The sequence below is a fragment of the Oncorhynchus mykiss genome, chromosome 21 (assembly GCF_013265735.2).
Source record: "Oncorhynchus mykiss isolate Arlee chromosome 21, USDA_OmykA_1.1, whole genome shotgun sequence".
Lineage (NCBI taxonomy): Eukaryota > Metazoa > Chordata > Actinopteri > Salmoniformes > Salmonidae > Oncorhynchus > Oncorhynchus mykiss.
The window spans coordinates 51217114-51230820 of record NC_048585.1 but is presented as its reverse complement, the minus strand read 5'-3'; the positions used below and the strand labels follow the sequence as shown (position 1 = coordinate 51230820).

The following is a 13707-nucleotide window of genomic DNA, read 5'->3' as shown; positions in this document are numbered from 1 at the left end:
GACAGTCAGCTTTTTATTCAGTAATTTGGTCAGAGAAAATACCTTACTAAAATGCATTTGTAAAACATACATCACATCCTGAAAACAAGGAAAACAAGGATAGACAAGAAATTCAAAACACATACATTCTTGGCACACATCCAACTTTTCATTTATCTATTGTTAGAATTTATTATTATCAAAATACAATTCATCTTAATCTTGACTAAGAAATTATATTGAATAGATTGTGATTGTGTGTGGTGTGTGGTGTGTGGTGTGTGTGTGTGTGTGTGTGTGTGTGTGTGTGTGTAATTATGCCCCTCGCCACTCCAGTTCCCAGAACACCTTATCAACCAAAGTTTCATTTTCCATCTTGCTGAACCACTTGCGGAAATGGCTAATCAACTGTAACAAAAAAAGTACAGACATAAAAATACAGAACAAAAACTTGTTTTGTATTCAACGTGTAAGACAATATATTCCTTTTGATTTATTCGGTATGTGATGGAGGAAAACATCTGACTGAACTTCTGTACCTATTTTTCTCTATATTCTCACTAACTACTGTTGCTCATTGCAGCTTTTTACAAAAATATTTTTCGTGCAATTATCCTGCTATGTGGTTGTTTTACCAATTCATTGTATGTGGCTCTGGATAGGAGCAGCTGCTAAAAATGACTACACTATACATGTCATGTGATTGGAGGATGTGGTGATGAATGTAACGTGATTGGAGGATCTGGTGATGAATGTACTGTGATTGGAGGATGTTGTGAGGACCTCACATTTTGCAGGACCTCTGTCCGTGTGCCGCTATCCTCACAGATGGAAGGTTCGCTGGAGGAACACGCCATAGTCATAGTTCGAACTCTCACCGTAGCACCTGGCAGAGAGGGGGGAAGAGAAGGGAAAGAGAGAGCGAGCGAGAGAGAGATCCATGTGAGTTAAGATGTAATGTAAGGGAGTGATGAAGAAAGGTCACCCACAACAAACATTGTCACCGATCATTATGAGATATGTAAGCAAGATATTTCAACAACATGTACATATGTCTGATGTGGTGAGTAATTTACTTGTGGTCTGTGATGTTTGGACGGGCTGGCTTTCCTGGGTTCCCGCCTTCACTCGTACTTCGAAGGTGTAATTGGTCCCAGCATGCAACTCATGAAATGTATAGTTGGTTGCGTGTGTCTCGTACGTCTGCGTATCATTCCAGAATTCAGTTATGTATTTCACCAGGTACATTATTTGTACACCTTGGGATGCCACGGGGGCTTTCCATGACAGGGTGACATGACTCTTATTGAAGGAATTGATTTGGGCTGATTGCGGTGGGAGAGGAACTAAGGGAAGGAGACAGGGAAGAACGATAGAGAGAGGAGTGACTTAAAAGTAGAAGGGAAAATCATACATTTCAAAGTGAAAAACCTCTCAAAGGTCAAAAGCTTTTGAAATTCACATCAGCTGTTGCCCTTTGACACTGTACATTGTAGGAAGAATATTGACTAGATGTCAACAATAAAAAGTCTAAATGTCTTTCTTGTATTTTTATACTACTGCTATGTATCAATATTGATGGAATGTGTTCATCTATTCAAAGAGAGAAAGATTAACTAGTAACTCACGAGTGAAATTTGCAGTGGAAATTGGGTAACTCTTGAGATACCCATTCAGAGTGGTGACTGTCACTAAATATTCAGCTCCTGCCTTTAGCTTGGTGAATGAGAGTTGACTGTTAGTTGTATTCTCTGTTTCCACTTCCTTGTTAGAAGCGTTTAGCTTGAGCTGAACACTGAATGTCTCGTAGTTTCCCTGAGGAGGTGTCCAGGACACTCTGATGGTGTCCTCAGTAATGTCCAGCAGTAAGTTTGTAACTTCACCTGGAGCTATGGGGGAGAAAGGGAAAGAGGGAGAGAAGGATGAATGTGAGACAACAGAAAGATATAAAAGTGACAAATTGAGAATAATAATGGTAGTGTGAAATGATTAGGCTATTGCTATAATAATATTCAGTTATTATACACCATTCACAAAAATACTATCCACCTTACCAATCAACCACCAAATAAATCCACTACCCAATCAACCACCCTCTCAATGAACTAATGCCTCATTATCGTCACTCCGGCAAGAAGTTTCCCCCAGGTACGGGTCTAGGATCAGCTTCGCCTCCCCAACCTTAACCATTAGTGGGGGAAATGCAAAACTGACCCCCGATCAGTGTGTCCAGGGGTAATTTCACCTTACACCATTATCATCTGTCCATACTCACTGGTGCGGCCAATCACTTTGCTGGGTTCTCCCTCAACCGATCCGTCGGGCACCAGTGCCACAACGCTCAGCCAGATCTTGGCACCTGGCGACTGGTTCCCCACCATCAGAGTCGTGTATGTCCGTTCCAGCCTGAATATGTCAACCGTTCTATACTCAAAATAAACAATGGCCTTGTGTCAATCCTGTTCACATGCGTCTTTGTCATACACTGTAGTTCAGAGTCTGTTCTCTGTTCCATAAAGCAGGGTAATGGAGTGTGTTCTATACATTACATTTCTATGTGAATTTGCATGCCATTTTTACATGCATGTTCTGACTGTTCCCATGATGCAACAGTTGGGTCTGTTTATTTATGAAAGAATTAGCAGTAGAAAGTCAAATGGCAAAGCTGGGACCGAGAGACTGAAAAACAGCTTCTATCTCAAGGCCATCAGACTGTTAAACAGCCATAACTAAATCAGAGAGGCTGCTGCCTACATACAGACTTAAATCTTTAGCCACTTTAATAAATGGATCACTAGTCACTTTAATGTTTACATATCTTGCATTACTCATCTAATATATATATATATATTTATTTATACACACTGTATTTTATACCATCTATTGCATCTTGCCTATGCCGCTCTGTCATTGCTCATCAATTTATTTCTGTACTCAGCAAAAAATGAAAGGTCCTTTTTTCCAAGACCCTGTCTTTCAAAAGATAATTCGTAAAAATCCAAATAACTTCACAGATCTTCATTGTAAAGGGTTTAAACTCTGTTTCCCATGCTTGTTCAATGAATCATAAACTATTAATGAACTTCTTGACGCTACCCATCCCGTTAGCGGGATCATTTTCTGAATAGCATAGCGCCACAGTCAAATAATATTACAAAAAAATATTCATATTCATGAAATCACAAGTGCAATATTGCAAAACACAGCTGAGCCTTTTGTTAATCACCTGTCGTCTCAGATTTTGAAATTATGCTTTACAGCAAAAGCAATCCAAGCGTTTGTGTAAGTTTATCGATAGCATAACATAACATTATGTACACTAAGCATTAAGTATCTAGGTCACGAAAATCATAAAAGCAATCAAATGAATCGTTTACTTTTGATGATCTTCGGATGTTTTCACTCACGAGACTCCCAGTTACACAACAAATGTTCCTTTTGTTCCATAAAGATTATTTTTATACCCAAAATAACTCCGTTTGTTTGTTTGTCGCGTTATGTTCAGAAATCCAGAGGAAAGATAGGTCACGACAACGCAGACGTATATTCCAAATAATATCCATAATGTCCACAGAAACATGTCAAACGTTTTTTTATAATCAATCCTCAGGTTGTTTTTAAAATATATATTCGATAATATATCAACCGGGTGTGTAGGTTTTTCAATAACACCGGGAGAAACAATGGCCGCTTTACTCTGTAGCGCAAAACTCACTCTGAAAGCCCCCACCTATCCACTTACGCAATGTGATCTTTCACGCTCATTTTTAAAAATAAAAGCCTGAAACTATGTCTAGACTGTTGACACCTTAGGGAAGCCACAGAAAAATGAATCTGGTTGATATCCCTTTAAATGGAGGATAGGCATGCATAGGAACAGAGAGGTTTCAAAATAAGAGACACTTCCTGATTGGATTTTCCTCAGGTTTTCGCCTGCAATATCAGTTCTGTTATACTCACAGACAATATTTTTTACAGTTTTGGAAACTTTAGAATGTTTTCTATCCTAATCTGACAATATATGCATATTCTAGTTCCTGGTGCTGAGAAATAGGCATTTTCAAATGGGTATGTATTTTAGCCAAAAATGAAAATACTGCCCCCTACACGCATTAATGAACATGCACCTGGGGAACGGTCGTTAAGACACTAACAGCTTACAGACGGTAGGCAATTAAGGTCACAGTTATGAAAACTTAGGACACTAAAGAGGCCTTTCTACTGACTCTGAAAAACACCAAAAGAAAGATGTCCAGGTTCCCTGCTTATCTGTGTGAATGTGCCTTAGGCATACTGCAAGGAGGCATGAGGACTGGAGATGTAGCCAGGGCAATACATTTCAATATCCGTACTGTGAGACGCCTAAGACAGAGCTACAGGGAGACAGGATGGACAGCTGACCGTCCTCGCTGTGGCAGACCACGTGTAACAACACCTGCACAGGATCGGTACATCCGAACATCACACCTGCGAGACAGGTACAGGATCGCAACAACTGCCAGAGTTACTTCAAGAACGCACTATCCCTCCATCAGTGCTCAGACTGTCCATCAATAGGCTGAGAGAAGCTGGACTCAGGTCTTGTAGGCCGGTTGTTAGGCAGGTCCTCACCAGACATCACCGGCAACAACGTCGCCTATGGGCACAAACCCACCGTCACTGGACCAGACAGAACTGGCAAAATGTGCTCTTCACTGACAAGTTGCGGTTTTGTCTCACCAGGGGTGATGGGTCAGATTCGCGTTTATCGTCGAAAGAATGAGCGTTACACCGAGGCCTGTACTCTGGAGCGGGATTGATTTGGAGGTGGCGGGTCCATTATGGTCTGGGGCGATGTGTCACAGCATCATTGGACTGAGCTTGTTGTGCGCGTTAACGTGCTCAATGGACTGAGCTTGTTGCTGTGCGTTACAGGGAAGACTTCCTCCTCCCTCATGTGGTACCCTTCCTGCAGGCTCATCCTGACATGACACTCCAGTATGACAATGCCATCAGCCATACTGCTCGTTCTGTGCGTGATTTCCTGCATGACAGGAATGTCAGTGTTCTGCCAAGGCCAGCGAAGAGCCCCAGATCTCAATCCCATTGAGCACGTCTGGGACCTGTTGGATCGGAGGGTGAGGGCTGGGGCCATTCCCCCCAGAAATGTCCGGGAACTTGCAGGTGCCTTGGTGGAAGAGTGGGGTAACATCTCACAGCAAGAACTGGCAAATCTGTTACTTTTGATTTTGACCCCCCCTTCTTCAGGGACACATTATTCAATTTCTGTTAGTCACATTGTAGAAAAGGCCCATGGAGTTGGTGGAAGAATCATTTAATTCATGGCCACTTGCTCAGCTGGGCTAGGGGCGCTTTAATTAGGTCAGGTGGAAATGTCAGACAGATCTCAACTCCATAAAAGGAGGAAACCGCCATGGCCTGATCTCGCTGCTTTCTCTTCCTTAACTCCATCTGATCCAGAAGTTATGTGCATCCATGAATCCACACTACGCAGTAAATATACCACTTTATGGTTAAAGGAATTCCTGCCTCAGTCTCACCCATTCCTCTGTCACCTGACCCGTGACCACCTGTTCACCTTCACCGTCAGTCATCCTTTCTGTCCAGCTACTCAGATTCCACTAATCTTTCACACGTCTGTGGAACTTGTTTAGTTTATGTCTCAGTTGTTGAATCTTATGTTCATACAAATATTTACATGTGAAGTTTGCTGAAAATAAAACGCAGTCGACATTTCTTGTTTTGCTGAGTTTATGTGTGTATACTTATTATATTCCTTTACTTAGAGTTGTGTGTATTAGGTAGTTGTTGTGGAATTTTTAGATGACATGTTATTTATTGGTGCACTGTCGGGAACTAGAAGCACTAGAAGCATTTTGCTACACGCAATAACATCTGCTAACCATGTGCATGTGACCAAACATTTTATTTGCCGTTTGTTTTGAGCTACGACTTGTTAACGTTCTATAGCGGCCAAAAATACTGGATACAGTTTCTATAGTCTCCTCATTCATTCATTTTATTTAGTTAGCCAGGATACTGCACCCAGTAACAATTGCCACTGTTTTCAAGGGAGTCCTGACTTCCAGTCTATATACTTGATAACATGTCTATAGTAAACAACATACCGTAATTTCCGGACTATAAACCGCTACTTTATTCCCACACTTTGAACCTCGCGGTTTATACAATGACGCGGCTAATTTATGGATTTTTCCCGCTTTCACAAGATTCATGCCGCCAAAAAAACTGAGCACCGTCACATAATGTGACGTAAATCGAGCGCGCTTAAACTTCCCATCATTCTGATTACGGTAGTAATTTTGTCACCCTCATCATGGCAAAGACACTGAGAAATGCATATGATGCAGCTTTCAAGTTGAAGGCGATAAATCTGGCTGTTGGAAAAGGAAATAGAGCTGCTGCATGGGAGCTTGGCCTTAATGAGTCGATGATAAGACGTTGGAAACAGCAGCGTGAGGAACTGACTCAGTGCAAAAAGACAACAAAAGCATTCAGAGGGAAGAAAAGCAGATGGCCCAAAGTATTTGCAGCCACTCATCATCAGTGTAAATCGTGCATTTAAGGTGGCGCTCCTTGTTCAGTGGGAGGCTTGGATGACAAGTGGGGAGAAATCATTCACTAAAACGGGCCGCAGGCGAAGAGCATCTTATGGTCAAGTCTGCCAGTGGGTCCTGACAGCGTGGAGCATTGTCAAAAAATCCACTATCATCAATGTGTTTCGAAAGGCTGGACTGCTGCGTGTTGAAGGGGCAGCATGAGCTCAGCGGGGTATTTGCCTCCGGATGAAAGTGACGAGAGCGACAATGAAAACGACCCAACATCGGATGAAGCAATTCTGAGGTTATTCAACTCCGACACCGAAGGAGATGACTTCAGTGGTTTCAGTGAACAGGAGGAGGAAGATAGTGACCAATGACTTTCTTGGTAGGCTACTGTTTTAATTTTTGTTACAAGCCGTGTTTCGTTAAAGCCTATTTATTTTTGTTACAAGCCGTGTTTCGTTTAAAGGCTGTGTAAAGTTAATTTGTTTCAATGTACCAGTAGGCACCTGCGGTTTATAGACATGTGCAGCTTATTTATGTACAAAATACATATTTTTTAATAATTCAGTGGGTGCGGTTTATATTCAGGTGCGCTTAATAGTCCAGCAATTACGGTACTTGGTAACGTTCTATAGTAGCCCACATACTTGTTAACGTTCTATAGCAGCCTACATACTTGATAACGTTTCTATAGCAGCCTACATACTTGATAACGTTTCTATAGCAGCCTATATACTTGATAACGTTTCTATAGCAGCCTATATACTTGATAACATTTCTATAGCAGCCAAAATACTTGATAACGTTTCTATAGCATTCTACATACTTGATAACGTTTCTATAGCAGCCTACATACTTGATAACGTTTCTATAGCAGCCTATATACTTGATGTTTCTATAGCAGCCTACATACTTGATGTTTCTATAGCAGCCTACATACTTGATAACGTTTCTATAGCAGCCTACATACTTGATAACGTTTCTATAGCAGCCTACATACTTGATAACGTTTCTATAGCAGCCTACATACTTGATAACGTTTCTATAGCAGCCTACATACTTGATAACGTTTCTATAGCAGCCTACATACTTGATAACGTTTCTATAGCAGCCTACACACTTGATAACGTTTCTATAGCAGCCTACATACTTGATGTTTCTATAGCAGCCTACATACTTGATGACGTTTCTATAGCAGCCTACATACCCGTTGTTTCCTTCTCTCCAGGCGTACGCTCTGTACCCAGAGGTGTTACCTGTCGGCGGTTCCCATTGGAATTGGACACTGTCATTAGTAAGAGCCGTCGGCTTTAAGTTTGACACCATTCCTGGTTCTGAAGGGGAAAGGACAGATCAGTGTGTGTGAGCTGCACTGAACATTTTTATTTTATTTAACTTGGCAAGTCAGTTAAGAACAAATTCTTAACTGCAAATATAAATGTATAAAACTGAACTTTTCAAATCAAATTACATTAACTTTCTCAATGGAATGAAATTCAAATGGAACTTGAAACAGAAAGTCTTATTATTTACAGTTTCCCCTATGGAAATGGTCCTCTAGGAAAACAAGTTAAACATTTGCATAGGAAAAACAACAACAGTGCTCTGACTCACTGGTGTAGGAGGGGATATGCAGCCGATCTCCCTCGATGGACTTGTCCTCCACCTCGGCATTGACCTCAAACGTGTAAAGCCCTCCTGGTATCAGGCCTTTGACCAGGGCGCTCTCTGTGCGTGTGGTCATTTTCAGGTCGGGTTCACCCCTCACCTGAATGTTGTACAAGTCATGGTTGCCCTCAGGAGCGAACCAGGTCAGGAAGATGCTTGTTTCTGAGACATTGGCGACATTGAGTTTTTGGATCACGCCAGGCTCTGAGAGAGAATTCATGATCAGTAGTTAGCATAATCGTCATCATTGATATCGATGTCTTCATATTGTTACAGTAATATCATAATAAATATCTACCGGTAAACAAATATATCTGTCTAGGATCTCTACAACTACTAGTATTAGAAGTAGTGGAACAGTAGCAACAACAGCAGCTGTAGTGGCCCTATTCAACATTAACATTTGCTACTAGTGGTATTCCCCATATTCACTGGTGTAGAAGGAGACGTTCTGTGGGTTGAGGTCTCTTCCACACTTAATGGGGAACACCTGGACTCTGTACTGGGTTCCGGCGGTGAGGTTAGAAAGGTCATAGGTCTGGTTCAGACTGCTGTGGTTTAGGGTCAGGTTGTAGTCAGTGGACTTGACCTCCATCCTGTATCCGCTGATGTCACCAGGCCCACGGGTCCAGCTCAGAGTCGCGCTGTGTAGTGTCTTGTTGGTCATGGTGGCATTACCGTAGAAACGGTCTACATACACAGGTGAGATGCGGTTGTTGATTGGGGTGGGTTGGGGTGAGGGGGAAAGAGAAAGAGGGGGAAAGGGGTGCAAGTCAAAGAAAACACATCAATATGTTTATCAGTAAGTTATGCACCCCAAACATCAACATCTCAGTCCACTTCAAGGGAACATCTCAGTAAATTAGAAACATTTGTATTTTTTTAAAAACCACCCCCCTACCTTCATAGCAGATATAAGGAAGAAGCTCTGAGCAGATTTTATCGAACCAAAGTCCAAAACTGAGCATGGCTATGCAAGGCTCCTCAATGTACACGTCTGTCTCAGTTTCATTCGTCCCATTGTTCCCACTAGTCATATTGGTGCCATTGATGCCACCAGTAACTCCAGTAAAGAACGTTGATCCCGTCATGACAGACGTCATCTTTGTCACGGCTGGTGTCTTCGTTGACGATGCAGTCATGTTTACCTTTCCTGTGAAAAGGTCATCTGTAGAGTTACCGAAGTCAGTACCATGGTAGCTACTATTAACAGTAGTTACCGGGGGAACGCTGGTAGAGTTGCTGTTATTGGTGCAGCAACACCCACAGTAATTGGGGCGGATGGAATAGTAGTTGTTAAAGATGTTCACAGGATTCTTGGGCTTGGAGAGTATGGGGCGACCGGGGTACCAGTTCTGGAAGGCGAGGGGGTTTCCGTTGGACCAGCGGGACCAGGGGAAGGAGCCGTTGTTCATGGTTTTGCGGAGGCCGATCCAGTAAGAAGAGGTCAGGTTCTGGGCAAGTTGCTGGATGTTTTCAGGGGTCAGGCTCACCATCTCCTTGTAGCACACCTAATAGGACAAGGATAATATCAGGTTATATTGGGTCAGTACTGGTCCTAGACGGCCACAATGTGTGCCAGCTTCTGTTCCAGTCCAGCAATAATATTTGATAACATCATCATCTAATCATTGTCCTCAATCGAGTCACTGGTTTAACCAGGCGTTTTAAAGCTAGGTTGAGGTTGACAAAAGCCTGCACACATTGGACACTTCTGTTTTACATTGCGTACAAGAAGTCTGTGTGTCCAGGAAAAGTGTCCCATGGGGACAATAAAGATGTTTCCATATTTTAGTGTTCTACCTGGCAGTGTAGCCTGGCCTGTTCCCAAGTGGAGGAGTTGGACTGGAAGAAGTACTGTCTCTCAGCTACACAACACACCACCAACACAGCTGGAAGGAGGGAACGAGGAAGACTTCTGAATATGATTTTGAGTTAACATTCATATACAGCTTACAGTCATTTTCAGTTTCAGTATGATAATCAATGATCCTATTCAGCAAACTTTATAATGCAAGGCTAAAAGTCATGTTAAAATTTGACTGATTTGATTTTTAGCACCTGTGTATCATTCACGGCCATACTCATAATGCATATCAGAATATAAATGCTGATATAGGATTAATTTAGCCTTTTACATCATATTGATTATAATTACATGGACACGGGGGACCTGAGCCTAGATCAGGGGCCATATCAAGTGTCTCAGTGTAGGAGTGCTGATCTAGGATCAGGTTCCCCCTGCCCATATAATCATGTTCATTGTGATCTAGAAGGCAAAACTGTTCCAAAATCAGCACTATTGATTCAAAAGGTAAGTAAACTGACACCACTGTTATTCCATGTCTACAACTGGGTGCCATTAGATTTGTTTGATGGGATGTTTTTGCATGAGTTTGCATATGAGGGAATGCTAGTCCAGGAAGTTTGGGATATATTTTTTCCAAACAGAATATCCATTGTAAATGTCACTTGAACATTTTTTATTAAAAAGAATGAAACAATTCTCACTCTTGCGCCTTTCTTTCTGGTTTAATAACCTGCCAAATACAATATCTGCTTTCCTTGTTAGTTTTGCTTCCCTTGTTGGTAGAACTTACTTAATGATTGTTTGTTTTTTAGACCCTAAAAAGGTTCACCTTTCTGTAGACCTTTAATCAACACATGAAAAACAATACATTTGTGAAACGCAAGACTTGAGCTCACCCCATAATATCAGGTGTTGAATCCTGCCCATCCTTCGACTGGAACGATTCAGACTTCTTTGTTCTGGTCACCGTTTTAGATGTTCACACGGGAATACATTTAAATCAGACAAACAGCTGTTGAAATCCACTAAATGTATCCAAGATGAACTGAAGAGGTTAATCAATATCCCAAAACTTACCAAAAGGAGTGAGAACAAACCAACTGCGGACGCAGCATTTGATCTTTACACCTGTGTAGGCAACGTCTCGCTCTCATTTGAATATGGACACACGGACTGCATTCAGAATGAGAGGATGAGAGAGAAGACTCACAGGGAGTGTCATTGGAGTATTCAGAGTATTATTGGAAAACACATTGATGTGAACAAGTTGAGTCCCCCTAACATGTCAAATTATATTTGATTCCTAGAGCATTTAATATCCCATGCTTATTTGTATGGCTTATTCAAAACTGTCCATGAATGGCTGCAAAAATACATAGCCTCATATAATTAATTTACAAAGACAAGTAGTCACATCAGATTTCAAATATGTGATAACACTGGCAACATTGGGAAGTGGAACTATAAAATAAGTGTGGGGAATAACAGTAGTGTTCTTGATGACAAGCACAGGAATGACCCTATATTGTTGCTCATTGTTAAGAATGACAATTATTCCACTGATCAGACTAAATATAGCAAATATCCCAAAGACAAGATGACAAATCTGCCCCTACACACTAAACTAAATTATGTTTCTATTTATTGTCCACCCTCTAGAATAAAATGTACACTTTTGGGTTCATAACCTGTTTGACTAAATTCTTTTTCATAGTTCCAAATCAGGTCACTGTACCAAACGTCCCTGCTAAAACACTCTGGGTCTGTCACAGCCTAAATGCCAATCACCAAAATCACTTTTGCTAGTGTGGATTAAATATGCTGTCAAAAGGCTGCATTCTGCAATTAGGGGCGGGAGTAACAGCAACCTAATTTTGTTGACAACATTGTACATACGTTTTTTTAAACTCAGTGATAGAACCTTTATCGCCATTAATTTCCACTCTAATCTTGAGGGTTGTTTCTTTAAAACATGCATCCAATCCCCTTGATCCGTAACATAACTTCACCAATTATATGCTTCAATGTTCCGCATTTCACCGTTGTAGCAAGACAGGATAGAGGTTCGCTCGTGATGTTCAATTGCAGTCGCAGATGCTCCGATTTCAAAACGATTTGGAGCACAGTTGAAAAGTTAATGCACTGACTATAATGGACTAATTAGAAGAATAAAAGCAGTACTTTTCAATGCGCGTTAGATAAGGTGTGCAGTGATTAGTGTTTCACGGCCTGAGAGTTGGCAAAAATGTAAAACAGAAACATAGACCTATTTTTGAAATCCTGGCCATTTTTTTCCCCCGCATTCTGTAGGCTACTGCGCATTTTCCATATTTGAGGTTTTGGGTCCAGTGCGGGCTTCAGATTTTCACTTTATCGCATAGTGTGTCGGGTGGTTGCGGATGGATCTTTAGCTACTGCAGGTGGGTGCGGGTGAACAAACCGCTCACCCGCGAATTACTAGTGCTCAGCCCATTTCTGTGCTACTTGTACACCCATGACTCCAACACCATTTAAGTTTGCTGACGATACTATAGTGGTGGGCCTTACCGCAGACGTAACAGCCTACAGGGAGGTGGTCAAGAGTCCTGGCAGAGAGGTGCGAGGAAAACAGCCTCGGTCTCAATGACAGTAAAACCAAGGAGTTGATGGTGGACTACAGGAAACGGGGTGAAGGGGCGACGGGCTGCAGCGGAGAGGTTCAAAGGCTTCAAGTTCCTTGGTGTGCACGTCACAGATGACCGGGTATGGTCCAGTCACACCACCACCGCAGTGTTGAAGGTAACAGCGCCCCTAAAACCTCAGGCGACTGAAGAAGGGTTCTCAAGAAGTCCAACAGCATACAATTTAACATTATTCCACTGCGTGACCAAGACACTACCCACTTTATATTTGTAAATACTAATAGTCCATTATTACTATGAATACTACCTCTTCTATGACTTGTTATTTATAACTTGACTGTTTTTGTCGTCATTAACTGATAATGTCCTGAACTGCTGAGGGAGCTCCCAAAAGCATTTCACAGCACCTTTTATACCTGCAGTAATCTGTATGTGAAGTATAAAATGTGATTCGGAGCCAAAACCACTAATAGATTTCTTGCCACAGGAGGCTGCTGAGGGGAGGATGGCTCATAATAAAGGCTGGAATAGAGGGAATGGTATCAAACACATAGAAACCATGTTTGCCGTTTTCGATACCATTCCAGTCATTACTATGAGCCCGTCCTCCTCAATTAAAGGTGCCACGCCGCCTGTGGTTCTTGCATAACCCACAGTTGTACCACAAAGGTTCTTTTGAAATCAACGACCGCTCGATTACAGATGGTAGTCATCTATCAAATACCAGAAACTATCTCCCTCCCATTTAGGAACTTATCTACTGGATCAACATGGCTCCCACATGCAAACAAAATGGAACTACAAAGAAGAATTTGTTAAATGGATGCGAGAGATACTTGGTTTTGCGTTATTCCTCCACACATGCAAAGCATGCTGGGTCGATATGTAAACATAGCAGTAGGGCTCCAGAGTGTCGCAGTGGTCTAAGGCACTGGATCTCAGTGAAAGAGGCTTCAGTTCCCTACAGTTCCTGGTTTGAATCCAGGCTGTATCACATCCGGCCGTAATTGGGGGTCCCATAGTTAGATAAAGGTTAAATATACTTAGAGAATGGTCTGGGACA

The 13707-nt window shown here is 41.9% G+C and overlaps 1 protein-coding gene across 2 annotated transcripts; it reads right to left on the bottom strand.

Moving 5' to 3' along the window:
- On the bottom strand, positions 1-12837 carry LOC110500679 (receptor-type tyrosine-protein phosphatase eta). Of its 2 annotated transcripts, XM_036958129.1 has the most exons (13): positions 12571-12837; positions 11101-11196; positions 10920-10982; positions 10017-10105; positions 9115-9724; positions 8646-8903; positions 8160-8417; positions 7753-7879; positions 2255-2403; positions 1608-1868; positions 1056-1325; positions 768-865; positions 1-387 (listed from the first exon to the last, which is right to left on the bottom strand). In XM_036958129.1, exons 3-13 carry the CDS (start codon positions 10948-10950, stop codon positions 295-297), a joined length of 2244 nt encoding a protein of 747 aa, XP_036814024.1. In that variant the 5' UTR covers positions 10951-10982; positions 11101-11196; positions 12571-12837; the 3' UTR covers positions 1-294. The 2 variants fall into 2 exon arrangements, with proteins under 2 accessions (XP_036814024.1, XP_036814025.1); XM_036958130.1 differs by lacking the exon at positions 12571-12837 and having other exon boundaries at positions 11101-12526.
- Positions 12838-13707: the final 870 nt, after the last annotated feature.